The sequence below is a fragment of the Marmota monax genome, unplaced genomic scaffold (assembly GCF_021218885.2).
Source record: "Marmota monax isolate L192 unplaced genomic scaffold, Marmota_monax_Labrador192_F-V1.1 WCK01_AAM20220418_F8-fsc00149, whole genome shotgun sequence".
Lineage (NCBI taxonomy): Eukaryota > Metazoa > Chordata > Mammalia > Rodentia > Sciuridae > Marmota > Marmota monax.
The window spans coordinates 2910347-2937276 of NW_026693170.1; the positions used below are offsets into that span (position 1 = coordinate 2910347).

The 26930-nt window shown below is 48.1% G+C and overlaps 1 protein-coding gene across 4 annotated transcripts; it reads left to right on the top strand.

Annotated features, from left to right (window-relative positions):
- Positions 1-2892: 2892 nt before the first annotated feature.
- Smg9 (SMG9 nonsense mediated mRNA decay factor) lies at positions 2893-26889 on the top strand. 4 transcript variants are annotated; one of them, XM_046455687.1, is made up of 14 exons: positions 2893-3156; positions 8803-8958; positions 11754-11828; positions 11920-12184; positions 12278-12375; positions 14472-14584; positions 18577-18688; positions 20482-20577; positions 20987-21072; positions 23583-23689; positions 24398-24505; positions 24665-24793; positions 25065-25209; positions 26364-26889. In XM_046455687.1, the coding sequence occupies exons 2-14, from the start codon at positions 8809-8811 to the stop codon at positions 26440-26442; spliced, it is 1563 nt and encodes a 520-aa protein (XP_046311643.1). In that variant the 5' UTR covers positions 2893-3156; positions 8803-8808; the 3' UTR covers positions 26443-26889. The 4 variants fall into 4 exon arrangements, with proteins under 4 accessions (XP_046311643.1, XP_046311644.1, XP_046311646.1 ...); XM_046455688.2 differs by having other exon boundaries at positions 11929-12184; XM_046455690.1 differs by lacking the exon at positions 8803-8958 and having other exon boundaries at positions 11929-12184.
- The last annotated feature ends 41 nt before the right edge of the window (positions 26890-26930 follow it).

The window sequence follows — 26930 nt, forward strand, 5'->3', positions numbered from 1 at the left end:
AATATACACTGATAAGAGAAAAATTCTGAAATGTTCTAAATTTAATTATCAGAGAATGGAGGAGAGATGAAGGAGGTTAATGAGTTAAGAGTTAAGTACCAGGAACTGGGGTTGTAGCTCAGTGGTAGAGTGTTTGCCCCACACGTGTGAGGCCGTGGGTCCAATCCTCAGCACCACTTATAAATAAACAAATAAAGTAAAAAAATCCACTGGCAACTAAAAAATATTAAAAAAAAAAAAAAGAGTTAAGGTCCAAAAGCCACAAAAGGCCATTTCAGATTCTTGAATGTATGTTAAAACCTTAGCTCAAACTCTTTCCTGAGCCCAAGGTGCCACTGCATTCTGCTTATAACTCCAGCCAATCCAGAAGCAATGTGCACTTCTTATGGAGTTCCCTCCTCCCCCCAAATTTACCCCTCTTCATGTTATCCCACCTCTTCTCTATAGCCAATATATATTAAATGTAAACAATTTGTTTTCCTTCTCCAAATTTTCATTATAAAAATATTCTCTAGTCCAGCATTTTCCCAACTCCTATCTAGATTTGCTGCTGGAATTTTGGAAACTTGTCCCCAGACCTGGCCTTTTTTTTTTTTTTTTTTCCTGGCTAGCATCAGCTCAGTAAAGCCTTTTATTCCTGAATACTTCTTTCTCAACTGGTTAATGACAATCTCTCAGATGAATCGACACATTACAGAACTCAAGTCAGTCTGTGTGACTCGTGTTCACCTAGCAGCATGGAGAAGCATGGAGACACAGTTCTATCTGACACTGAGGGATTTGGTGGGTTCAGCAGAGACAAGGCCTGAGAGGGAGCAGCTCAGAATCAATCATCACCATCATTCCAGGTCACAAAATGATGACAACTCGTAGTGTGGCTATGTACCTGGCACTGTTCTAGGCACTTTCACCCACTTAACCCTGGCGGCAACATTGTAAGGGACGGTCACCTGCACTGCACGTGGGAAAATGAGGCAGAGAGGGTCAAGGATCTTGGCCAAGGTCTGCAGCTATTTATATGAACCAACACAGGCTACTAACTCCAATGCTTTGCTATAACAGGAGCTCCAGAGGGAAACTGAGAACCAGTGCTTTAGGAATGGAAAATGGGGACCAGAAGTGAAGACTCACTTCTATTATTTACCCCGTATGTACATGTATTATTTGTTCAAATGTAGCTTCTTCTTGCTTTTGTTTTTTGGTACTAGGGATTGAATTCAGGGGAACTGAACCACTGAGTCATATCCCAAGCCCTTCTTATTTTTTAATTTTGAGGCAGGGTCTCCTTAAGTTACTTAGCACCTACCTCACTAGGTTGCTAAGGCTGGCCTTGAACTTGCAATCTTCCTGCCTCAGTCTCATGAGTTGCTGGGATTAAAGGCCTGCATCCCTGTGCCCTGCTTAACTTTGTGTGGTACTAGGGATTGAACCCAGTAGCTCTCTACCACGGGGCTACATCCCCAACCCCATTTTTATATTTTTTAGTTAGAGGGAAGGTCTCATTAAGTTATCAAGGCTGTCTTTGACCTTGTGATCCTCCTGCTTCAGCCCCCTCAGTCACTTGATTCTTTGAGTTACTGGGGATTGAACGGCAGAGTCACTTTACCACTGAGCTACATCCCCATCTGTTTTTAGTTTTTATTTTGAGACAAGGTGTCTCTAAATTGCTGAGGCTGGCCTGGAACTTGTGATACTACTGCCTCAGCCTCTGAGTTGTTGGGATTACAGGCGTGTGCCACCACGCCCGGGAAAACTAGCATTTTTACAAATCTTTTTTTTTTTTTTGTCCTGGGAATTAAAGTCAGTCTAATGCATCATAGGTGACTACTCTACCACTGAGCTACCCCCCCCCCCCAGCCAGTCCCTCGAATATAATAAAAAACAAACTTAAAAAGGAAACTAAATCAGATTTCAAATGAAAAGTAAAAGTCGGGCGCCCTCCATAATTCCAGCGTTGAGAGGCTGAGGCAGGAGGATTGCGAGTTTGAGGGCAGCCTGGGCAATTTAGTAAGATCCTGACTCAAAATAAAATAAAAAGGGCTGGTGATGTAGCTCAGTGGTAGAGGGGGCCCTGGCTTCAATACTCAATGCCATTCAAAAAAAAAAAAGAAAGAAAGAAAAAGCAAAACCACATTCACCACCCCCATCCCCCCACCCTCCCGCGCCACACACACACCAAAAAAAAAAAAAAAGGGAAATTTTCCATGCACCTCCCTATCTTGCCGCTTGATGACCACCTGCTCTAGCTAGGGCCGCACCATACCCTTTGCGCATGCGCTCCCCCGCACCCCGGCCGCGCCCTGGGCCTTTGGCGCGCTCTAGGTTCTGCCCCGGGACTTTTGAATTTTTGGCTTTTGATCCGGTGCGTCTTCCTCCGCCGCTGCCGAGGAATTTATGACGTAGTTCTGCCTGGACCAGGCCGCTTCTCCCACTGACGTCAGGATTTGACCCGCCCACCTCTGCTGGCCCATCTGGTATCCGGGGGCCCGGGGGTCCCCTCGATCCAAGGCTGCACCTTTCTCCAGGGGTTTCCTCCGCCTGGAATGCCCCTGCCTTTCCTTAAGGGTCCAAACGCACTTGTGCTTTTTCTGAAGTGATTTGATCCCCTAGACGCTTCCTCCCTCAAACTGGGGCTTCTTCCAGGGCCCCCGCCAGCTGTGATTCATGCAGAGGACATTAAAATTTCTCCCTTCCGCTTCACTCCACAACGTTAACAAAACGTAAGAGGCGGGCCTCGAACCCCAAATCTCCGGAGCCGCGCGCCCTCCCTCTTTTCTGTTTAACCCACTGGAAACCGTGCGCCGAAATGAGGCGCACGCGCATGTCGCGCTCCCGCCTCCTCAGTCATCCGCATGCGTCCTGAAGCCAACCTTCTCATCAACGCATGCTCAGCTTGCAGCGCATGCGCAGCGAGCCGATTTCAGCTTGGCCGCACGATATTCCTTGTTTCTTCCTGCTTCGGGACGGCCTTCCTTAGGTGCCCCTTCGGGAACGCCGAGGCCGGTACCGGAGGGACCGGTGTCTGTCTGTCACACTCCCCACCCCCAGGCACCTTTTACGGCGGGTGGCTTGTTTTGGAACCTCCCCGCCCCCACCCGATTCCCGTCAAGGGAGAGCGCGCGCCGCGCCCCAGGAGCCAATCAGCAGCCGCCCTAGGTAAGGAGCCTGCGAGCCTGCGCGAGGCGCGTGCACCGGCGGGGAGCGGGGACGCGCCGCAAGCCCCGCCCCTCCCTCGACCGTTAACGGGTTGCTGGGACGTCGGCGGGTGTGCGGAACTGAGTAGCGAGCGGAGAGCGGCGGCCAAAGGCCGGGTTGGCGAGAGTCAGGGCGGGAGACACGAATAATGTATAAATAGAAATTTAGATTCTGGGAGACCTTACTGTAACCTACCCCAAAAGGACTGAGCAGGTCCCTCCGATAACATGTAAAGAGAAACCGAATTTCCGAACTACCCTCTCGGAAAGCCCAGACCGATTCCTGAATCCTAGGGCGACCTTGCAAGCGCCGTGCAAATGGGGTCTGGAGTGGTGGGGTCCCCTAGGGGAGGCCTTTTAAACCGATGCCTAATTACGGGAGGACTGTCCCCACGTAGGAGCCTGTAGGGGGAGTCCTTTACAAAAAAAATGTGTGAAAAGGCTATTAAGTTCTGGCGCGCTGGGTGCCTCAAGAGGATGGGCCAAAGTTCACAAGTTAGGAACTGGGAGTCTCCCCGAATAACTTGCAAGTGTACAATTCTGCAGGATTCCCCCAAAGGGAGCCTGTGAGGAAATGCTGAACGCCACCCCCCAAGAATGTGTAAAATTAGACTTAATTTCTGGGAGGTCACTATAGGAGCCCTGTAAATAGGCACTTAAATGTGCTTCTTAAGTGGTGGGGGTAGTCCCCAAAGCAGCTTGGACACAACATTGGTATCCTCAGATTGCATCTAGGTGGGATAAGTTCAGGGAACTGAGGGGAAAAAGAAGCAGAGCATGTCAGGGATCTTGCCAAGGTCTGCAGCTGTTGATATAAACCCAACACATGCTTTTAATTCCCAATACTTAGCTATAACAGGAGCCTTGTGCTCCCCACAATGGCAGTTAGATAAACTCAAATACTGTACATGGTCCTAAAGTAGTGTGCAAAAGGACACTTATTTGCCTGGGAAGGAGACCCTCATAGGTACGTAAACAGGTCCTTTAGTACCATTGAGGCATGAAAAACAGACACTTAGGCACTGAGGTTTTCAGAATAATATGTAAACAGACACTTAATTGCAGGGGACAAAAGAGTGACCAAGTTCAGGGGAGAGCTCCATCAGAGACTGTAAACAGTCATTTCAGTGCTGAGTGAATCATTTTCCATAAGCATCCGTAAACAGGCCCTTGTCCTCCTGTCTAGGAAGACAGCCTTCAATCCAATTTGTGGCTGAGGGAGAGGTCACATAGCAAACAGTGAGAGGGGCTAGACGAGCTGCAGTCTGGCTAGCAAAATTGCTCCTGTGTCCTGTAAATAGATACTTCAGTCTGGAAAGTCTCTCTTAGGGCCTGTTTGTGTCATTAAGTACTGAAATATGGGGGTAGGGAGGATTCATAAAGTGATTTAACAGGCACTTAGCAGGGTCAGCAAACTTTTCTATAAAGAACCAAAGAGCAGTTATTTTAAACTCTATAGACCAGTGTCATCCACTCAACTCTGCCATTGTATCAAGAAGGCAGCCATAGATAGTTTGTAAATTGATAGATGTGGCTATGTTCTAATAAAATATTGTGTTTGCAAAAATGAGACAGATCAGATTTGACCCACAGATCAGTTTGTTAAGCTGACTTCTGAGTTAGAGCCCTGTATGGTCCTGTAAATAGTTTAGTACTCAAAATACCTCACCGGAATGATGTACCAACACCTGGGGGAACTGTTCTAAGGACCTAGGAACAGATAATTGAATGGTGGAGACTGGGTCAAGTAGATAGCCATATATTATATAACTAAACACTGATGGGACCATTAAGTGAAATTCAGAGTGTGAGGGATGGCAGACCATCAGGAATGAAAGGTGAAAATGCCGCAGTCTGGCTGGGCACAATCAGGAGCCACTTGTCAAAAGAAACTAACTTTATTTTTAGAACCACACACGCCAAACAAAATAGCCTCTCAGGAAAAACCCTCAGAGCCTCAACTGCCACCACCGGCTTTCCACAAGCCTCTCTCTCTCACACCAGCTTCTCTCCACCTCCCTCAATCCTCCTGCTCTTGAGGCCGATTGGCTGGGTCATGTGGGCGGAGCCAAAAAAGTCCCCCAATGAGCAGTTCCGTGGTCTGAAAGGGCAGGGAAACAGCCCAATGAGCATCACCGCAGAAGAGCCAATCAGCTAGATGTTGCTGGGGCCGAGGAGCCAATCAGCTAGATGTTGCTGGGGCCGCTGTGAGCCAATCATCAGCCAGCAGCTGGAAGTTTGCTGGCAGCTGGAAGTTTGCTGGGGCCCCTTTGGCTGTGGCTCTCAACATCTCCCCCTCTCTGTTTAAACAACAAGCATGTGGCTTAGGGACCGTGCCCTGATGGGGTTGCTGGGTTCCTCCAGTGCTCCGTATATTTGTGGTTTTGGGCCCCGGAGCATTGGGCCCCCCTGTCCATTTTTTGGCAATGGAGCCCGATGCCTTTCTCCACGATATCGTGGATAAACACCTGGTCCTTGTTCGTTTTTTGATAATGGAGTACCCTCTATGGTGGTTTGAGAACGGCATTCATTAGCCCAATGTCTCCCTCTACGGCATCGTGGGCAAATACCTGGTATTCTACTCCTTTGATACCTAGTTTTGTTAAACCCTCCTCCAATGGGGCAATTCCTTTTAAAATGTCCTGTTTGTTCACAATTGTAGCATGTTCTTGGCCTGGCATCTAAAGCCTGTTTTACTGCAGCTGCCACAATTTGCCCTTGTTCATTAATGTCTCTGGCATCTAAAGCCTGTTTTACTGCAGCTGCCACGACTTGCTCTTGTTCATTAATGTCTCTACATAATTTAATATATGTGTTTAAATCTTCATGTTTCCATGGTCTAATGATATCTCTGCACCAACGATTCGCTTGCTCATAAGCCAGGTGTTTTAGTAATGGCATTGCTTGTTCTGTATTCCCAAAAACTCTGGTAGCTGTTTGAATAAGCCTATCTACAAATTCAGCATAAGGTTCATTAGCTCCTTGTATTACCTTAGATAATTGACCTTGTAAACCTCCATGTCCTTGTAAAGTCTTCCATGCCTTAATTGCATCTGCAGCAATTTGTGCGTATACGCCAGGATCATATGCAATTTGTTGCTGCTGATCCTCATAAGGTCCCTTTCCTAACAACATATCTAGATTTCTCTGAGGATAACCAGCTGCTGCATTTCGCCTAGCCGTCTCCTTGCAAAATTCCTCATTGGCAACCTTCCATAACAGGTATTGTCCTCCATTTAGCACAGCTTTACACATATTAGCCCAATCTGCTGGCGTCATGTTCAAGTTGTTAATGGATTCGACCATGCTTACAGTGAAGGGTGCTTGAGGACCATAGGTTGTTACAGCCTCTTTTAGCTGCTTCACTGTTTTGAAATTTAAAACTTGGTAAAATCGCTGCCCTCCTGCCTCAAATACAGGGCATGTTAGTATTTGAGATCTTGTCTCAGGATCCCAACTATCAACTGCGGGGGTTGGGGGCCTCCCAGCATATGGAGGTGGCGCTGTTGGTTGGACACTTACGCCCTCTGGTGATAGAAAGGTGTTAGTAGCAGTCTCCTGTAGAGGTGGTGCTGTTGGTTGGACACTTACCCCCTCTGGTGATAGAAAGGTGTTAGTAGCAGTCTCCTGTTGTAACTTTCCCCCTGATGGCTTTTTCTGTTTTACACTTTCTTTCTCTGTCTGACTAGCTTGAGAGGCCTTCTCTTTTACTTGAATCTTTTCCTCTGTCTGACTAACTTGAGAGACCTTCTCTTTTACTTGAATCATTATGTCTTCTCCTTCCTCTACCATTGTCTGAACTGAAGGCTTTGGACTAAGCAAACAAGATATGAACGTCCACAATGGCAATGTGCCAACTGGCAGAGTCCCTGGGCTTTTCTTTTCTATTCTTTTTAAATCTTCACCATGATGGTTCCATTGTGATATATTTAACAACTCCTCCTTAAAAAGCCATGGGCTACATTTTTGTATTGTATCAACGTATGCCCTGACTGCTCTTGATTTTACTGGGATGCCTCCTTCCTCTAACAATTTACTTAACACTCTTTCAGTTTGTTTTTTACTAATTTCTGATCCCGTATTTCTACTATAATACAACCCAACAAGATGACGCCAAACAAAACCGAGACAGAATGAAATAAAAAGGGAACAACAAAAAGTCATTATAGCCTTTCTATCCTCCTGACATGTGCATCCGTCCTTTCTCCCTATCTGTTCCTCAGACGTAAATAGTTTTTCCTCAGATGTGAGCGGTTTTTCTTCCGTCTCACTCATCTCCAGGGACAGGCAACTTAAAACAAAAGTGAAGCAAAATAAAAGAGGAATCTTAAAATGGCTACCCATCCTCTCGCCCTGCCCTCAGGGGCGAGCAGTTTCACTTACCCTCAGTCGCTCCCCGTGCGAGCCACCAAATGCCACAGTCTGGCTGGGCACAATCAGGAGCCACTTGTCAAAAGAAACTAACTTTATTTTTAGAACCACACACGCCAAACAAAACAGCCTCTCAGGAAAAACCCTCAGAGCCTCAACTGCCACCACCGGCTTTCCACAAGCCTCTCTCTCCCACACAAGCTTCTCCCCACCTCCCACAATCCTCCTGCTCTTGAGGCCGATTGGCTGGGTCACGTGGGCGGAGCCAAAAAAGTCCCCCAATGAGCAGCTCCGTGGTCTGAAAGGGCAGGGAAACAGCCCAATGAGCATCACCGCAGAAGAGCCAATCAGCTAGATGTTGCTGGGGCTGAGGAGCCAATCAGCTAGATGTTGCTGGGGCCGCTGTGAGCCAATCATCAGCCAGCAGCTGGAAGTTTGCTGGCAGCTGGAAGTTTGCTGGGGCCCCTTTGGCTGTGGCTCTCAACATGAACTGACACTGAAATGCAGTGGGTTATCAGGTAAACATAGGCCCATGATGCTAGAACCCTAGCCACTCATATACTAGTAACAGGTAATCAAAAGAGGAGCTGTCAAATGAGGGTCATGCTACTCATGTAAGTTACTCATTGTAAGAAAATGACTTGCTGCATTTTGAGTTGGAGAATATTTAATTTTTATGTGAATCTGTCCCTATAAATTGTATTTGTGTTAGAGCATTTCAGTAGTTGAAAATGGTTTTGACTTAGAAGTGAAAGAAATGTTTCTCACTGCCTGCAGAGGTATTTAAGATTAATATGGGATTGCCAAACCTTGGGTCATGTTTTACCATGCCTTCTATTAACTTGCTTCCCATCCCAAGATGGCTGTCTGAGCTCCAGACTGTACACCCACATTCCTTTCAGCCAGGAGGATAAAGAAGCAAAAGGCAAATGCCAGCTTCTATAAAGGAAAGTTTCCTAACATTGCCAAACCATACTTTGGTATCATACCATTGGCCAGAACGTACTTTAGTCATGTGGCCACACCCAGCTACAAACAAAAGCTGAGAAATGAGTCTCAATAAGCCATCTACCTAGCTCAGAACTGAGAATTTGGAAGAAGTAAAGAATGGGTATTTGGAGCCAGCTGGCAGTTGTGCCACAGTTATAGAGCTCTCTTTTGAAAGTAATTCCTGGGGAAGCCAAGTGGAGTGGGAAGAAACTCTCTTTGTCCTGAAATCCCCTCATTCCCTCTGTAGGTGAGCATGTCTGAGTCTGGCCACAGTCAGCCTGGACTCTATGGGATAGAGCGGCGCCGACGGTGGAAGGAGCCTGGCTCTGGTGGTCCCCAGAATCTCTCTGGGCCTGGTGGTCGGGAGAGGGACTACATTGCACCCTGGGAGAGAGAGAGACGGGTGAGTGTCTTGACCCAAGAGCAGCATTCATGGTCCATTTGTTCCACAAATGCTCATTGAGCATCTGCCATGTGTCAGGCTTCAATCTAGGTGCTGAGGATGTATCTGAGCTGACTTCTCATGGAATAAGAAGGTGGAGAATAAAAAAGGGGGATGTTTTAGATGATAGCCCCTCTGAAGAGTTGACTTCTAAAGCAGAGACCTAAAGGAAATGAGGGAACAAACCATACCCAAATCTGAGTAGACAGAACAGCAAGTACAAAAGCCCTGAGGTGGCCTGATCTAGTATGTTCAAGGATTAGTCAGGAGGCCAATATGGCTACTGTAGATGAGGAAGGAGGGAGATTGATAGATGAGGACAGAGAGGTGGTAAGCCTTGGAAAGAATTACGGATTTCACTCTGAGTAAAATTGTTGTTGGAGGGTTTGAGCTGCCAAAATCTCATGTTTTAAAGAGTTGGTAACAATAACAATAGCAACTGTGTCTATTTATCGAGCAACTTACAGTGTGCTGGTACTGTGCTAAGTGCTTTATCCTGTGGGTCTTCCTAAACCCTTACACCTACCTACCCCATGAAGTAGAACCTTTGACAGTTCTCATTTTCTCTATGAGGAAAATGAACTTAAAAGGCAAAGGGACTTGCCCAAAATCACAGTCAATAAGCTTTGGGGCCAGGCCTCAGATGCAGGTCCAGATTAATCTCAAGCATAACATCATTCTGACTGGGAATCAGGAGGCCTCAGTTGTGCCTCAGCCTTGCTTTGCTCTGCTGTGGAACCCAGAACTGGTCCTCTGGTGCTTTCTCTCTCCGTCTTTTTTTTTTTTTTTTGGCATCAGAGATTGAACCCAGGGGCACTTAATCACTGAGCCATAGGGTCTTGTTAAATTGCTTAGGGCCTTGCTAAGTTGCTGAGCTGGCTCTCCTGCTGCAGCCTCCCCAGCCACTGGGATTACAGTTGTGTGCCACCAAGCCCAGCTCTGGGTGCATTCTCTAAGGCCCTGCCTACGTTTGAGATACTTGGTGGAAGAAAGAAAAATTTGGGACCAGTTTCTGAGCCATAAAACTAAAAGTATTAAGAATAATTTTTTCAAGACTAACTGGGCTTTTTTTTTCCTATTCTTGGGTCACAGCATAGACTATTCTACGCACATCCTTTTGGAGAATGTCTCTGCCTTCCTACACCATCAGCTTTCGTCCCTAAACAAGCAGCTCCCCGGTCTTATCATTGTCTCTGACTTCGCTCCCAAGTCCTGGCAGCTTCCTGACTCACCATGGGTTCCTCACATCTTACACATCCCCTACTGACTTCAGCATCTTCCTGCCATCTCTCCTTGAATTTCTCCTCCCTGTGTCAATGACGGTCCATTGGGCCTCATCCTAGGATGCTCCCTCCCTCCTGCTTCCTCTGCTGGTCAGGTTCCAGTGCTGTACATCCTGCCTTCCACACATATCTATCCATGTCTCTCCATCCCATAGAGTCCAGGCTGACTGTGGCCAGACTCAGACATGCTCACCTAAAAGTCATTCACTTTTCCTTCCCCTCCTGGAAACTTGCTGCCCTTCAGGTATTCCCTAGAAATGTTTCTTCTTTCCAACACACTTTCATGTCACCCTTTTGTTTGTTCTTCTTTGAGCCAAGGAAGTGAGCAGGGTTTAGGTATCTTCAGTGACTGGGTGAAGAAGCAGATCAGTGAGTGGTCAAGATTTTCCCGAGTTACTCAATTAACCAAAGAAGGAATAGGACTTTCCCCTCTTGTAAGAGTGGAGGGGAGTCAGGGGAGTCAGGAAGAGGGCAACATGTGGCAATCAGTCCAGAGCCCTCTGGTGCAGGTCTGAGGAAGAAGTGATCCAGACAGCAAGTACTGCCAGCGACTCTCACATTGGAAGCACTTGCCTGTGTCAGGGGCCATGCTGGCAGTTTGCAAGTTCTTTCACCTTTTGTCTTCATAATAGTCTTGTGAGGAAGAAACACCTAAACCCACCCACTGGAGGGGGAAACTGAGGCACATGTGAGGGGTAGTTTCTTATTCAAGTTCATAGCCAAAAATAGGTTAGACCAGGTTTGAGCCGATCTGTCTGGCCTCAGAGCCGTGGCTTGTTTCCCCTGGACTTGTTTAATAGAGACAGCTGATCAGAAAGACTCACACCTTCCAGTCCTGAAGCAGGAGGCTCTGACCAATCATTAACATTTTATGGTGACTGTTCGGATAGAGTTGAAGGTCTTCAGATGTAGGTGTCACCCCTGGAGGTGAGGTACTCCCAGATACCCTGGCCTTTTTGGGATAGAACTTTCTAAAGAACAAGGGTCCCCCCAATAAAAGCTCACTTCCAAACGTGCTCTCACTCTCTGGCCAGCCTCTCGTGACTTTCTCTTGTTCTCCCTTTTGGGGAGCCTGAGGCCGAGAGCAGAGAAGCGTCCTGAAGCTTGTGTAAAGGTAATTTGTGTCTGTGTTTTATTTGGTGTCCCTGCAAATTCACCAAGCGACCTTAAGTTCAGCTGCCTGCACAGGTTGGGGGCGGCAAGAATGGATGAGGACATGATTCTGGAGCCAGGCTGCCTCGTTCAAATCCTGCTCCAGTGCTTATTGACTATGTGACTTTGAGCAAGCCAATTAAGCTCTCTGTGCCTCTGTTAAGTGGGAGTAACAGTATCTGTCCCCCAGATGTGTTGGTAGGATTGAAGAAGGTAATATGCGGAGGTTTTTTAAGTGATACCTGGCCCCTAAAGGCCATCTGGAGTGTCTAGGAGATCCAGGGGAGCCATTCCTGAGCAATTGCCTTCCCTTGACCACAGGATGGCAGTGAAGAAACGAGCACTTCCGTCATGCAAAAAACCCCTATCATCCTCTCGAAACCTCCAGCAGAGCGGGTGAGCTGGGAAGCACCTTTGGAAGGGGGGAGAAGGGGAGCCATTAGGGAAGAGATCCTCTCCATTGGCTGAAACCTTCTTACTCCCACAGTCAAAGCAGCCACCACCTCCAACTGCCCCTGCTGCGCCACCTGCTCCAGCCCCTCTGGAGAAGCCCATTGTCCTCATGAAGCCACGGGAGGAGGGGAAGGGGCCTGTGGCTGTGACAGGTGCCTCTACCCCTGATGGCACTGCCCCACCACCTCCTGCAGCCCCTGCACCACCCAAGGGAGAGAAGGAGGGTCAGAGACCTACGCAGCCTGTGTATCAGATCCAGAACCGGGGCATGGGCACTGCCGCACCAACAGCCATGGACCGTGAGTTGGGGCCAGGCAGGCAGGTTGGGAGCTGGCCCCCATCATACGTAGACCTTCACCGCATCCTCTGACTTCTGCTTTTCCTCTCTCCAGCTGTTGTGGGCCAGGCCAAACTACTGCCCCCGGAGCGTATGAAACACAGCATCAAGTTGGTGGATGACCAGATGAATTGGTGTGACAGTGCCATTGAGGTACTGGGATCCCTGCCTACCTGAGCTTCCCTGGGTCCCACACCTTCTGTCCCTTCACCCCTACCTCTGGCTCTCAGTAGGCAACACCAGACTAGACAACTTTCGGGCAGCTACAGCAGTGAATAGGGTCAGAATCAGAAAGTTCTTGCCTAACCAGCCCTGGGTGTCTACCAGCTCAGCTGTGCTAGTTGTTAAGCTACTGAAATACTTTGGTAGAGAGGTACTCCCAGATACCCTGGGATCTCTTGTGCCACCTCACAGCAGAGGTGTCTCCTGGATCATGCTGCAGCACTCCTAATTGGTTGAAACTCTTCACTGTCTCAGTGTAGTTCTCAGTCTCCTTCCTTAGAGGTCTCCCATTCCAGCTACCTCTGTTCTGGTTCACACCTCACATTCCTCTACAAAAATACCTACCTCTTCTTCTCTGTTGGTTTTTCTCCCCCAAACCTGTCACATCACACTCCTGCTCAGATTATCCCTATGGTGTCCCCGAACTCATAGCAACCTGGACTTATTAGGAAAATATGCCTGGCTCATGTAGTACCTATAATACCAGCTCCTGCTGCCTTTATGTCCACTCTCACATTGACATCAACTGGAGATGTAAAAAAAAAAAAAAAAAGCCTGGCACAGTGGTACACACCTGTAATCCCAGCAGCTCTGGAGGCTGAGGCAGGAACATTGTGAGTTCAAAGGCAGCCTCAGCAAAAGCAAGGCGCTAAGCAACTCAGTGAGACCCTGTCTCTAAATAAAATATAAAATAGGGCTGATGTGGCTCAGTAGGTGAGTGTCCCTGAGTTTAATTCTTGGTACCCCCCCAACCCTCAAAAAAAGTGTCCAGGCCCTATCCTTCAGCACCATCAAGTAGAAATTTCTGCAGTGATGGAAATGATGTATGTAATGTAGCCACTACCTCTGTATTGGGCTGTTGGAACACTTGAAAGGTGGCTAATACAACTAAGAATCAGATTTTTTTTTTCATACTAGGAATTGAACCCAGAGATATCAGTGAGCCACATCACCAGCCCTTTTTTCATTTTGAGACAGATTCTCACTAAGTTGTGAGACTGGCTTCCAACTTGTGATCCTCCTGCTTCAGCCTCCCTAGTCACTGGGATTATAGGCATGAGCTACCATGCCTGGCTAGGAACAGAATTTTTAATTTTCTTTAATTAAGTATCCACATGTGATCAGTGCCCACCATTGAACAGATATTATGCTTTAAGGTATTAAAGCTCATTAACTACTGATTAAGCCCAGTTCATTTGTTTGTTTTTTGGTACTGAGGATTAACCCAGGGGCATGCTACCACCGAGCCAAACACCCCCTATCCCTACCCCCATTGAGAAAGGGATTCACTCAGTTGCCTGGGTTGGCCTTGAACTTGTGATCCTCCTGCTTAATCTTCCCAAGTTGCTGGGATTATAAGCCTGTTTCACTGCACCCAGCTCCCCACCCCCCCCCTTTTTTTTTTTCATAGCTCTTCCCAAGATTCTAAGGAACCAAACTTCAGGGAAGCAAGATTTTCCTTGAGTATCTCTTCCGCCCCCTTGTGGTAAAAGGCAGCAAAACTGGTGGACAGAGGCAAAGGTCTCTTTAGAGAGCCTGAATGTTCTGATCTCTGCTTCTGCACACCATTGCCTTTGTCATGCTTCCTAATGTTTTCTACACCTGCCTGAAGCAGGAAGCCTCTCAGAAGTCTGTTTCAGAGCCCTCAGTTACCCATTCCTGTCTTTCCAAACCTGCTCTTTAGTTTCTCTGCCTCTAACCTTCTCTTCTGCAAGATCAAACATCCCTTTTTTCTCCCACGGTGTTTGAGTCACTTTGACTTCCTTTTAGTTTCTTGACCATGCCAGGCTCTTTTCCACAGAACTCTTACAGATATTGTTCTTTGTATCCACAACATTCCACATAACCCCACCATGACACAGAACAGAGGCCTTTTGCCCAAATGAGGAGATTGGGACCATAGACGTTTTTCTTCCTATCTGATAAAGCAGGTGGGCAAGCCCCAAAGGTTTCTGGGGTCTCCAGTCTTGCTTCAGCACCAACATCTAACATATTTGTGAAAGTCATATTCCTATATTTTCCCACAGTACCTATTGGATCAAACTGACGTGTTGGTGGTTGGTGTCCTGGGCCTTCAGGGGACAGGCAAGTCCATGGTCATGTCATTGTTGTCAGCCAACACTCCAGAGGAAGACCAGAGGTGAGGGGATCAGTTAGGGATGCAGGAGGCCAGGAGGGAGGTGGGCATTCACTTGGGGCAGGGACAGAGTGGGTCTGAGTATTATAAGTGATGTTACCAAAGCAGTTGCTTCTCTTCTCTAGGTCTCAGTTCTTCATTAGAAGAGGATAATTATGGGCCGGACAAAGTCTGCACAGCCAGTTTTGTTCCTTCTTCCCTCCTTTCCTGCTTTTGATAGAGCCCTGGCAGGAAGTTGGATGTTAAGTTGGATTTGGGATAGGTTCAGGCGCAGCCCTGATTGCTTATCAGCCAATTGACCTTGGGCAGGTCTCTTTACCTCCCAAATCCCACATTCAAGTGGATTTGGGGAAGAGGAACCCCAAACCTGTCAGATCACACTCAAGAAGGCATAGGTTTCTCATTGTTGTGGTGGTAATGGTGGTTTGTTGTTGTTATTGTTTTTGTGTACTGGGAATGGGACCCAGGGACATTTTATCACTGAGCTACATTCCCAGCCCTTTTTTTTTTTTGAGAGAGAATTTTAATATTTATTTTTTAGTTTTCGGCGGACACAACATCTTTGTTTGTATGTGGTGCTGAGGATCGAACCCGGGCGCACGCATGCCAGGCGAGCGCGCTACCGCTTGAGCCACATCCCCAGCCCCATCAGCCCTTTAATTTTTATTTTGAGATAGGGTCTAATTCAGTCTCTGAGGGCCTTACTAAGTGCTGAGGCTGGTCTTGAGCTGTGATTGTCCTGCCTAAGTCTCTTGAGTCACTGGCACTCAGCAAGAAGGCAAAAGTTAACAAGAACTTGGCACAGTGCCCAAGTGCTCACAGGATGGTGGCTGATGTGATCTGAGAAATAGAGTGGGGGAAAGAAATCTGGACACAGGGAGTGGGTTCTATACCAGCCTTGGTCCTACTGGGTCTCCCAATTTCTCTATGTTGAGGAGGACCAGAACTGAGAGTCCCCTGGCTTGAACAATATTCTTAAGTAAGGATGAAGCGTGATTATGAAGATAAAGGATAAAGTTTGAGGAGCAGATTTTGGAGGGGGGGGGATCTTGGGAAAAAAGGCTTAAAACGGGGCAGAAAAGGAAGAAAGGAAGAAATTAGGGAGGGGAGATAGCTAATTAAGGAAGACAGTATAGAGACTGAGAAGGAATAACAGCTGACTCAGGAAGTAAGGGACAGATTCATTATCTTAAAAAAAATAGGCGTTTATTTTATAAACCAGGTGATGTTACCCACAGGATGCCACAGGTAGGAATTAGGGAGTCTGTGAACCTCCTAACAGTATATGCAGAATTTTATACCCATCTTCACTCAGGCTATTTTAGGGAGAGGGTCCATACTTTTCATCAGGTCTCAGGAGGCTGATGGAGATCTAGGAAAGGTTAGGAATCACTGTTGTGAGACTATACATCCTCTGGAACTGTAGCTGCGAGGTTCCTCTACCACTTTTCTCTGTTCTCTGCTCACTCATGCAACTCAGCTTGGCTGCACTTGGGAACAGCTCAGATTTCTTGAAGAGCTTTGTTTCCATTTCAACTTTCACCCCCAGGTAGCAAAAATTTCCTGTGGTCCTTTGACCAGATTCTTGAGCTAGAGAAAATCCCATTGGCCCAGCTTATCTTTTTGAGCCATCTCAGCCTATGTAGTAGTAGACTTTGGTACCAACTCTGACTTCAACTCTGATACCATCAGGTCTCATAGGTTATACCTCCTGAATATCTTTATAATTCATCTGTTTTTTCTTTCCTTCATTCCCACCTCTCTGGTCTAAGTCTTTAATATCTCCGTTGAAGGATACCTAGAACCTCCTATCTGATCTCTGCCTTGGTTCAATTCAGCAAGTTGTTTTTTGTTGTTTGTTTTTTAAGTTGTTGATAGACCTTTATTTATTTATTTTTAAAATATTTATTTTTTAGTTGTAGCTGGAAATAATATCTTTATTTTATTTATTTTTATGTGGTGCTGAGGATCGAACCCAGGGCCTCGCATGTGCTAGGTGAGCGCTCTACCACTGAGCCACAACCCCAGCCCGATAGACCTTTATTTTATTTATTTATATGTGGTGCTGATAATCGAAGCCAGTGCCTCACACATGCCAGGCCAGTGCACTACCACCAAGGAGCCACAATCCCAGCCCCAGCAAGTGTATATCAAATGCTTAGTATGTGCCAGGTATTGTGCCAGGTCCTGTGGGAGAATGTAAAACTGACAAAAATCTGCTTTCATGGCATTTATATTTAACAGGGGAGATTGAAAACGAAACAGATCTATCACTTGCCATGTTAGATGATGATAACAAAAGAGGAGGTATGGGGGAGATGGTTGGGCCTAGGTTTGTTTTGAACAGGGTGATCAGGAAGGCCTTTGTAAAGAGAACATTGGAGAAAACTCAGACTTGGGGTGGAGTGTTCCAGTGAGAGGCAATGGCAAGTGCAAGTCTTTGAGGTGGGAACTTCCCAAAGTATGTGCAAAATAGTGTGGAGGCTAAGGAGCTGGAGCAGAGGAAGCAAGAGGGGCAGTCAGTAGCTGTAAGCACTTGCTCAGTATGAGCAGGGCCCTGGGTTTGATGCCCAGCACCACAAATAAAGAACAGGAGTCGGGGCTGGGGATGTGGCTCAGTGGTAGAGCGCTTGCCTTGCATGTGTGAGGCACTGGGTTCGATCCTCTGCACCACATAAAAGTAAATAAATACAATAAAGTTATTTAAAAAAAAAAAAAAAAGAACAGGAGTCATAGAACATGAGGTCAGAGAGACAAAGGGAGGCTTCAGTCCTGGGCCTCAGGAGTCATTCTCTGTTCTTGCCACCCACAGTCCTTTCCTTTACTTATCAGGGGCTTCTCTAGGCTCAAAGACAATAGCCCCAGCTCCTGACCATGTCCTACAAGGTCCTTTGTGGCCTCTTTCTGCTGCTACCTCTTCCTGTGTCCCACTGTTCCATTCTTTCTGCTCTTACCAGTACTTTGTACAAGCCACCTTTCTTTTCCTGAAATAGCCCTCTACATCCAACTCCTCTCTCTCTCTCCTGCACACCCACCTAATTAACTCCCTCTTTGTCTCCCCCACAGTGTCATTTCCCTCTTCATGGCAGCTCTTCCCGGTTCCACCAACTGCATTGTCCCCCCTCAGTGCTACACACCTCTTCTTTCTACTGCCCACAGTTACCAATTTCCTTTGATTTCTAAGCTCCACAGAAGCAGAGACTGTGTCTTTCTTGTTCACTGCTCAGTCTTGGTACCTGGCAGATAGGAGGTTTTCGTGCAGTGTTTGTGAAGTGGGCGGATGCCTGCTCTGTGACAAGACAATGGAGCATCTTCGGGAGATAGAAATTACCCTTCAGGAGGCAGATACTATTATTCTGGTTTTTCAGGTTGAAAGAGAAAATCATTCGGTCACAAAGTTGACTTTAGTAGTGGAGGGCAAGACCCAGCTCTGCCTCCTTTACCCTCATGTTCCCAGCACCCAGCACAGGTAGAAATGAGACTTGCCTAGGGGAGGAATTGAGAACCAAGACTCCAAACTGTCTTTCACCATGGGGCTGGAGAGCGTTCAGTGCTGTCCTCGTGCCTGACATATAGCAGGAACACTCGGTAACTAGGAGCAAGAGACTATGTAATTGCTGTATACTAGGCACTATTCTAAGGGCTTTGCATATATTAACTTCACAGTAATCCTAAAAGTTTGTGTACTGTTGTTATCCCCAGTTTATAGATGGGCAAACTGAGGAGAAAGGGAACAAGCCACAGAGCCAGGAAGAGAGAGAGCTGAGATTTTAATCCTGGCAGTCTGGAGAGTCTCTGCTCTTAAATACCTCAGTCTACTAATCTATGGGCAGAAGGAAAGGCACGGGTTACAAAACATGACCCCCTTTAGATACGAACCCCAGATGGAAGGCTTAGTGGGCAGCAGGAAACTGCATCTCCCTGCTTATGGGGTTCTACTCTGAATTGTCAAGGCCCAGAACCAGCAACTCACCACTGCCCTCTCCTCATCACAGGGCATATGTTTTCCGGGCCCAGAGTGCTGAAATGAAGGAACGAGGGGGCAACCAGACCAGTGGCATAGACTTCTTCATCACCCAAGAACGGATTGTCTTCCTGGACACACAGGTGCCAGCACCACACTTGCCTCACCTTCCCACGCTCAGCCCCATGCTAGGGGATTATGAAGCCAGAACCTTGAGTGGCTTCCATGTGCACCCGGCCAGGCCATGCTCGTACTGGATGCCCCTGGTCAGGTCGTGTCTTTTCTTGGCCCTTAATCTCTTCAAGTCAGGTTTTGCCCCTCCTATTCACTGCACACTGTGGTCTGAAGGCTCTTCTAACACATTTCCAGTGCTTTCAAGTGTGAGCCCAGAGCCTGACCCTTTAACTCTTACCAGCTAGGAAACTTGACATTTTAACCCCCTTAATCCTCAAGTCTTTATCAGCAAATGGAGATGAGAGTTGTACTTAGCATCTTAGGAGTTTTGAGGATTCAGTGGAGCAGTCCAGGCCCAGTGCGTAACTGGGACGTGGCATGAGGTTAGTGCTCAGACTTGTATCGTCGTTAGAACTGACCTGTCATGCATTTGCTTGGCAGCTTTCCTCAGCTGCTCCCTAGCTGTCAGGCAGAGTCCCGGTTCCTCAGCCTGACATTGAATTCTGTGGCTTGACTCCTTCAGTCTCCTCTCTTCAACCTCTGGAGTCACCAGCCTCACCCACAAGAGCTCTTCTCCAGGGCCCTCTCCTCTCTGGCCTCTGTGCATCCTGTTGTCTTTACCTGAAACCAACAGTGACTGTTGCAGACTTGATCACGTTGTTCAGCATTTCCATTCCTCAGTTTTTTCGAGTGGGGAAATATATTGCCCACCTCCTAGGGTGTTTGTGAAGTTTCAAAGACCAATACAAGTGAAGTCCTAATGGTAGTGCTCAGCTTGAATTGAGTGCTAAATGCACTTAGTATTGTCACGATAGACAGCTGAACCTTCTCCCTGAGGAGTCCCGCGGGGGTGGCCTCCTCTCAGAAGCCTCCCGCCTCTGATGCCCACTGTTGCCCAGGTGCACTTCCCTTCACAGCAAGTGCTTTGCCAGTGTGTGCTGCCACTCCCCACCTGTCATGCTTTCAGGGCACAGGGCCTGGGCCATAGTTGGTGCTCATACTTGGTAGAACAGCATTCTGGTCACTGGGTATTGATGATAGAGAGTGGAAAACCTACAAATATGAGGTGAGCACTGTGTGCCAGGCCCTGTGCAGGGGCCACCAGGACCTAGAGACAAACCCACCTGGCTGTGGGCTGAGTCCGAGGCCTGTGAGGGGAAGAAAGGAAGGTAAGATGTAACAGAGTCCTGCTTGGGTTTTAGAGTCCTAGAAAGCGAATAGTTGTGAAAGCCCTTGCCAAAAGAATTCCACTCACCACAGTAAGTAGTAGTGACTGTGGAAGTGATTTAACTCTTATCATTTTTCAGTGGAATGGCCCTTTAAGAAAAGTTGTCGAGCTCACCACTGAACTTTTACATGCACTGATGTAATTTTTAAATCCTCACCGGATTTCACACTACTAGTTGTTTTTGACCTAAGTAATTATCATAGCACAATTTTGAAAGCATATGAAACAACTAACAACAAAAAGAGTCTTTAAGGGATGTGACTCATTCAAGTAAATGATAAATTTATTAGCACCAGGAGACATCTTCTCTTTGGGCCTGAGGTGCTTTCGAGCAGTGATGATTTGTAAAGGAGCTGGGGGAAGCGTATCTGCTTTGAAATTTTTTCCATTTACCCTCCTTTACCCTCCTCCTGCTACCTAGCACTGTACTAATTAGAAATTGCCTGCTTCTGTTTCTTTGTCTGAAGACTGTATGGAAGTCTGGTGGCTGTGATCGGTCCCTTCCCTCACTTTGTCTTCTCTCCTGTGCTCCAGCCTATCCTGAGCCCCTCCATCTTGGACCATCTCATCAATAATGACCGCAAACTGCCTCCAGAGTACAACCTTCCCCACACCTATGTTGAGATGCAGGTAAGGGAGCCTAGCCAGACCAAGGGTGAGGATTTTACACTCCCCTCCCACCCTCTCAGGATCTGTGATGGGAGCTGCATGTGGTTGTTGACTTAGTGTCTGCTTCATAAGAGCCCTGGGTGCCCTGAGAGCTGTAGGAAGAGGACAGCATGAAGAATCAGATCTGGCTCGGCTCCTGCCCCTTTCCCTTCAAGCTGCAGCATCCTCCTTTGTAAAACGGGGCAGTGCCTGCTGCCTGCCCTAGTCAGGATTGGCCTGTAAGGGAGCCTGCACAGCGCCTGGCAACAGAAAGTGCTTGAAGGCTCTGAGGCCATTGCCCTGCTGCTCTCTCAGCTTAGTCCTAGGATCAAGAACCATAGTCTGGGCATCAGAAACCCTCAATTCTGTTGTTCCTTCCTACCCGTCTTAGTCACTCCAGATTGCCGCCTTCCTCTTCACGGTCTGCCATGTGGTGATTGTCGTCCAGGACTGGTTTACAGACCTCAGTCTGTACAGGTGAGGAGTGGGTCAGGATGGGGAGTGAGGTGTGAGACAAAGGCCCTGAGACTGAACCCACAGGCCCAAGGTCTCACAAGTTTCACACAGCAGCCCGTTGGAGTGGGTCTTCCCCACCTAACCCCCTCCCCAAAGATGCACATGCACTTGAAACCCTCACTGACTTCACATGGCTCAGAATCATATTCAAAGGCCTTCCATGCTTGCCTTACAAGCTCCTATGCATCTGATCACCTTGCTGAGCTCTACTCCTGCTTGCCCTTACTTCCTCCATTAAAGACATATGGGCTTTGTGATTCTTCCTCCTCCAGCTCAGGATCGTTGCATGCCATTCCTCAGCCGGAAACACTTTTCCTGCAGATCTTCTCAGACTCCTTCATACTGCTCGGGTCAACCTCAGGCCCTCCCTGACAATATATAACAACATCCCCTGGGACTTCCCCCTCCCACTGTTTTCCTTCATTGCACTTACCACTCCAGTGGGAGGTTATGGATCTCCTGATGATCTCTGTCCCCTACAAGAGTGTGAGCCACAGGAGGGCAGGGTCCCAGGCACCTCATACAGTGCTTGGCTTGGCACAAGGTAGATATTTAATACAAAGTTGTGAATGAAGAGCACAAGGACTGGGCTTGTCTGGTCTTTGGAGTTTTGTTTTCCATCTCCTCCAGGCATGTATGCCATCCCTCTGCTGCCTTGGCAGGTGGGTAAAAAAAGATAGGACCTGAGGAATCCTGCCTGCAGCAGCTGTAGGTTCCAGAAATGCACCCAGACAAGGCCTGCTCAAAACTTTTGGCCTCAAGGATCCTTCTTGGCCTCAGACTCCAGAAGGAACCTTGAGAGGAAGAGGGTAGCAGCTTTGGGCACAGAGCCCAGGCAGAGGGAAGGGACAGGCTCACAGGGAAGAGAAAACTGGGAATATGAAGCAGATGTCTTCAAACTCAGGCAGTTGAGGATTTGAGTCCTAGTTCTTATTAGATGTCTTTCCTTTCCTCAGTTCCTCATCAGCAGAACTGTTGGTGCAGATTGAGTTTAAAGAAATCAAAGCAATCAGCATAGCACCTGTAACAATTGGTGAGGGAGATGAGCTGTGGGCTTGGCCACTGCTAGAACCAGATCTGTGATCAGAACTGAGTGACTTAATTCTGAAACAGTCCCTCCTGCCACCATCCTCTGGGATTCATTCACATGACAAGTACATTGAACATTGTGGATGTCAGGTGCCGGCATACATGGGTGAACGAAACAGATAAAGCAGACTGCTCTCATGGAGTTTTATGTTCTGGTGGGAATATTGGCTCCCCAGTAGGCACATGAAAGAGCCTTGTTGTTAAGCCATTTTCTGCAGGTGGGTTTCTCAGAGTAGGTGGGCCCCTTAAAATTGTGGTAATGTTTTTGTTTATGAGGAGAAAGTCCACACATTTTATTAGACCCCATTATCCCTTATCTTGGATAACAGGTTTATTTTATTTACTTTCACATACTGGGAAAGTTTATTTCAAAATAGCACAAACTGAAAACATGCCCACATAAAAACCTGCACACAGATATTTATAGCACCTTTATTCGTAATTGCCAAAACTTGGAAGCAACCAAAGTGTCTTGCAAAAGGTGAATGGATAAAGAAACTGGTGCATCCAGACAATGGCATATTATTCAGTGCTAAAAAGAAGTGAGCTATTAAGCTATGAAAAGACACAGAGGAAACTAAAATGCTTATGAGAAAGCCAATATGAAAAGGCTGTGTACCATGTGGTTCCAACTTTATGACTTTAACTTTACAAAAATGCAGAACTGTGGAGACAGTAAACAAATAGTGGTTGCCAGGGGCTGGGGGTGGAGGGAGGGAGGATTTGGCAGAGCACAGAAGACTTTTTTAGGGCAGTGAAAGTACTCTGTAAGGTGCTGTAATGGTGAGTACATGTCATCCTAATTTGTCCAGATTCAGAATGCGCAACACAGAGAGTGAACCCTAATGTAAATTATGGGTTTGGTAATAACCATGTGTCAGTGTAGGATCATCAGTAACAAATGCACTACTCTTACAGGGGCTCTTGATGGTGGGGGAGGCTGTGGGGGTGGGGGCGCAGGAGGTATATGAGAACTCTGTACTTCTTGCTCAATTTTGCTGTGAACCTAAAGCTTCTAAAAAATAGTCGTTTTGTTTTGTTTTGTTTTTGAGCCAGGGTCTATGTTGCCCAAGCTAGGCTCAAGTGATCCTGCCACCACAGCCTCTCAAATAACCGGAACTACAGATGCATGCTACCATAACTGGCTATTTTTTTAAAATATGGTAAACACATAAAATTTTTGCACAGTTGACATAGTTCCATGGATTGGTGTCTGAGGGTTGTCTCTGAACTCCTTAAAATTGTGTGAGAAATACGGCATGTATGTGACTATAGCTTTCATCAGAATTTCAAGGGGCACCCCACACCCAGACTGGGGGGTAAGGAGTGCAAGTGTTTATTGCTCCTGCAATAACAAACAGCCTTTCACTCCAAACCCCCAGGTTCCTCCAGACAGCAGAGATGGTGAAGCCCTCCACTCCGTCCCCCAGCCACGAGTCCAGCAGTTCATCAGGCTCTGATGAAGGCACTGAGTACTATCCCCACCTGGGTACGAGGTTTCCTGGGGGCTAGAGGAACGGGCGGGAAGAAGAAGGAGGGAGTGAAAGCCATGAGCCTCAGGAAGCAGGGAGAGCAGATGTGGGATCTGGAATGAGCACGTAGGAGAGTTGTGAAGAGGGAAATCAAAAGGGATTAGCTGCTGCTTCCTCTCAGATTCCCGCTGCCTCAGTACAGTCCTGGCCACCAAGCCTAGGATCAGAAAGGATCTGCCTATTTCTGGGTCCCTGGCACTTCTTGGTATAGGGCTCAAGAAAGGAGTGTTGGGTTGATTGGAAGAGCCCTCAGGTGCCTATTCTTCCTCGTCCAGCCTTTGTACCTGCCACTCCTTTCCTGCAACATCCTTGGTTCACCTTCTGCAAAGATCTCGTTCATTTATGACCCTCTACGCCATGCAGGGTCTTCCCTACCTCCCCGGCCTTGCTAAGCCCCTTATGCTGCTTATCACACTCCCAGTCGTATGGCCATCTTCCTCCTCATCTTTCCATTAGACTGGCTGCTCCTTGAGGGCAGAAACCAGTTCTGACTTGTCCCTGGGACTCTAGAATCTCCCTGCACAGGGCTTGGCATTAAGGTGAGGTTACAGAAATATTGATGGTGATATGAACTCCAGGTGAGGGCAGATCTTTAGGGTGAGAAAGGGGACTCTGTGAGAGCCAGCACTGCCTTCCTCACGCAGCCTGTCTGCTCCCGCCCTCAGTCTTCCTACAGAATAAAGCTCGCCGGGAGGACTTCTGTCCTCGGAAGCTGCGGCAAATGCACTTGATGATCGACCAGCTCATGGCGCATTCCCACTTGCGTTACAAGGGTGAGAACCACCTTCTAGCTAAATAGTAGCTTTCTAACCCATGGTACGATCCCCTGGCAGAGACCCCCAGACCTCCTGACTCTGGCTCTAACATTATCTACTCTCACCCCCCTGACCCACAGTGTGGTATCTGTAGGCTGAAGTGTTTTCCTCCTCTAGGTACTCTGTCCATGTTACAGTGCAATGTCTTTCCTGGGCTCCCGCCTGACTTCCTGGACTCTGAGGTCAACTTGTTCCTGGTGCCCTTCATGGATAGTGAAGCAGAAAGTGAGACCCCACCAAGGGCAGGTATTCTTCAAGGGAATCGGGGCCATGGGGAGATAGCCTTCCCTGGGGTCGGAGATGAAATAGGCTGTCCTGATCTGGGAGTGACATGGACCTGAGAAAAGATGTCCCTAAAGTGCTTGGACCCTTTCTTAGGAACCTGTTCAGAGTCGTGAGGGTATAGGAAGAGTTGGATTGGGGCTGAACTCTGAGGTGTTCTTGAAGCCAAGGATGCTGATTGCAGGGAGACCTTCCTGCAGTCTGCCTGTCTTATTCTCCCCACCCCACTCTCCAGGGCCTGGTTCCAGCCCACTCTTCTCCCTGCTGCCTGGGTACCGTGGCCACCCTAGTTTCCAGTCTTTGGTGAGCAAGCTCAGGAGCCAAGTGATGTCCATGGCTCGGCCACAGCTGTCACACACAATCCTTACTGAGAAGAACTGGTAAGAGCTTTTTGTAGAGGGTCAATTAGAGGTGCCCCACCCTACTGCAAACAAAAGGAGGGTCTCAGAGATCTGTGTGACTTCATTTAGCCCTCCTCTCCAGACCTCAGCATCCTTTTCTAGAGCAGTGATGATTGCTGCCGTCTTAGAAACACCTTATCCGTGCCAGGCAGCATGCCGTTTCATGACTTTGGATCCTCCTGATTAGCAAGTGGGGGGCGGGTAACAGGTCTTTTCACAAGATTTTATTGGTTGTAAATTTAGCCTCAGAGAAAAGTGTCATATAGAAAGGTCACACTTGATTGTTAAGAGAAGGATCAATGAGCCTAGTTAAACCTGAAGATCCAAGGACCTGAGTGAACTAGCCTTACAGGAGAAGGGAACCAGAAGCCAACAGGAGCCACAGGCGCTGTGTTCAGCTCTCAGTGGGTAGCTCCGTCTCACTGTCTTCCTCCACTTTCCTCCTGCTGACTCTCCCCCTGCTTCCACATGCCACTAAACTTCTTTTCTAGCCAATACTTTACATGACTTCTGTGTCCAGAGCCCACAGCAAATGGGTCCAGGCCTGCCTCATTTTATTTCCAAGAGAAACAAATATGAAAAGTAGCTTGGCTCCGTGCAGCCCCGCTTCCTTGGCTCCCCATGGTCTGTTTTCAGTTGGCTGTGGCCAGGAGGGGCTAGGAGTGCAAACACAGCAGGAAGACACGCGGGGCTTATAGGGGGCCAGCTGGTGTTCAGCCTCACTCTGCTCCTCCCGCTGGTCTGAGCCAGGGCCCAGTGGGGATGGGGAGGACCTGGCTGGTAGAGGTTGTGCAGCTGCTGCAAAAATGTTTTCCACCATCACAACATTGGAGGGAGGTAGGAGTAAAAACCTTCCCCCACAGAGGCCACAACTGAGAGGGGTAGGAGGTTTGACTCAGATATGGCACCTGAAGTTTTCCTTGGAGCCCAGCACCTAGCTCCAGTTCCCTGGGTGAGATGAGAGAACCAGGGCCGCCTTCCATTGGGGTTGGCGTCTTCCCTGTGTCTCAGTCAAGGGAAGTGGGCTCTGAGAGACTCTGGAGTCATGTGCTGGGCCATAACACGGCCTCCATTCTCCCACCTGCCCAGGGGCCTCGGCCATAGCCTCCCTGACTGTTGACCTCCTCTCACAGGTTCCACTATGCTGCCCGGATCTGGGATGGGGTGAAAAAGTCTTCTGCTCTGGCAGAGTACAGCCGCCTGCTGGCCTGATGCCAAGGGGAGGAGAACGCCATGCAGGGAGCCTCCTGGGTCCTCAGTGGACAGTGAGGAGCACACACGTCCTTCCCCTGGTGGGGTGGAGAGTGGAGCAGACCTGACGGATGAGGGATCGTGACTTCCCCGCCCAGAGACATGAGGTGTCCAGGACCAGGCTCTGCACCCTCAATTCCTGGGGGTTTGCTCAAGGGGTGACTTTAAGAGATCCCACCCCAACATGGGATGAGCAGCCTATCCTAAGTCCCCCATAGGGACAGGCAGTGGGAGGAGTTAAAGTGGTCATCAGGAAGCCCCAAGCCTTGTCTTGACTCCCTCTTTAGGGACAGGAGCATCAGGCCCCTCTCCCAGGCTCCAGGACCTTCCCTGGAAGGTGAGATGGGATCTAGAGTGCTCTGTATTGGGGTGGATCTGGTGGTTTGAATAAACATGGTCATGCAAGTCTGTCATCGTGCTCCTCTTATTCCATCCCCTCCACCCAGCGT

Bases quoted from the DNA above. Each gene is read 5' to 3' on its own strand.
- Smg9 (XM_046455687.1), top strand. From the start codon at position 8,809: ATGTCTGAGTCTGGCCACAGTCAGCCTGGACTCTATGGGATAGAGCGG. The intron at 11,829-11,919 runs GTGAGCTGGGAA...TTACTCCCACAG, and splicing joins CGAAACCTCCAGCAGAGCGG to TCAAAGCAGCCACCACCTCC. The intron at 21,073-23,582 runs GTGAGGAGTGGG...CCAAACCCCCAG, and splicing joins ACAGACCTCAGTCTGTACAG to GTTCCTCCAGACAGCAGAGA.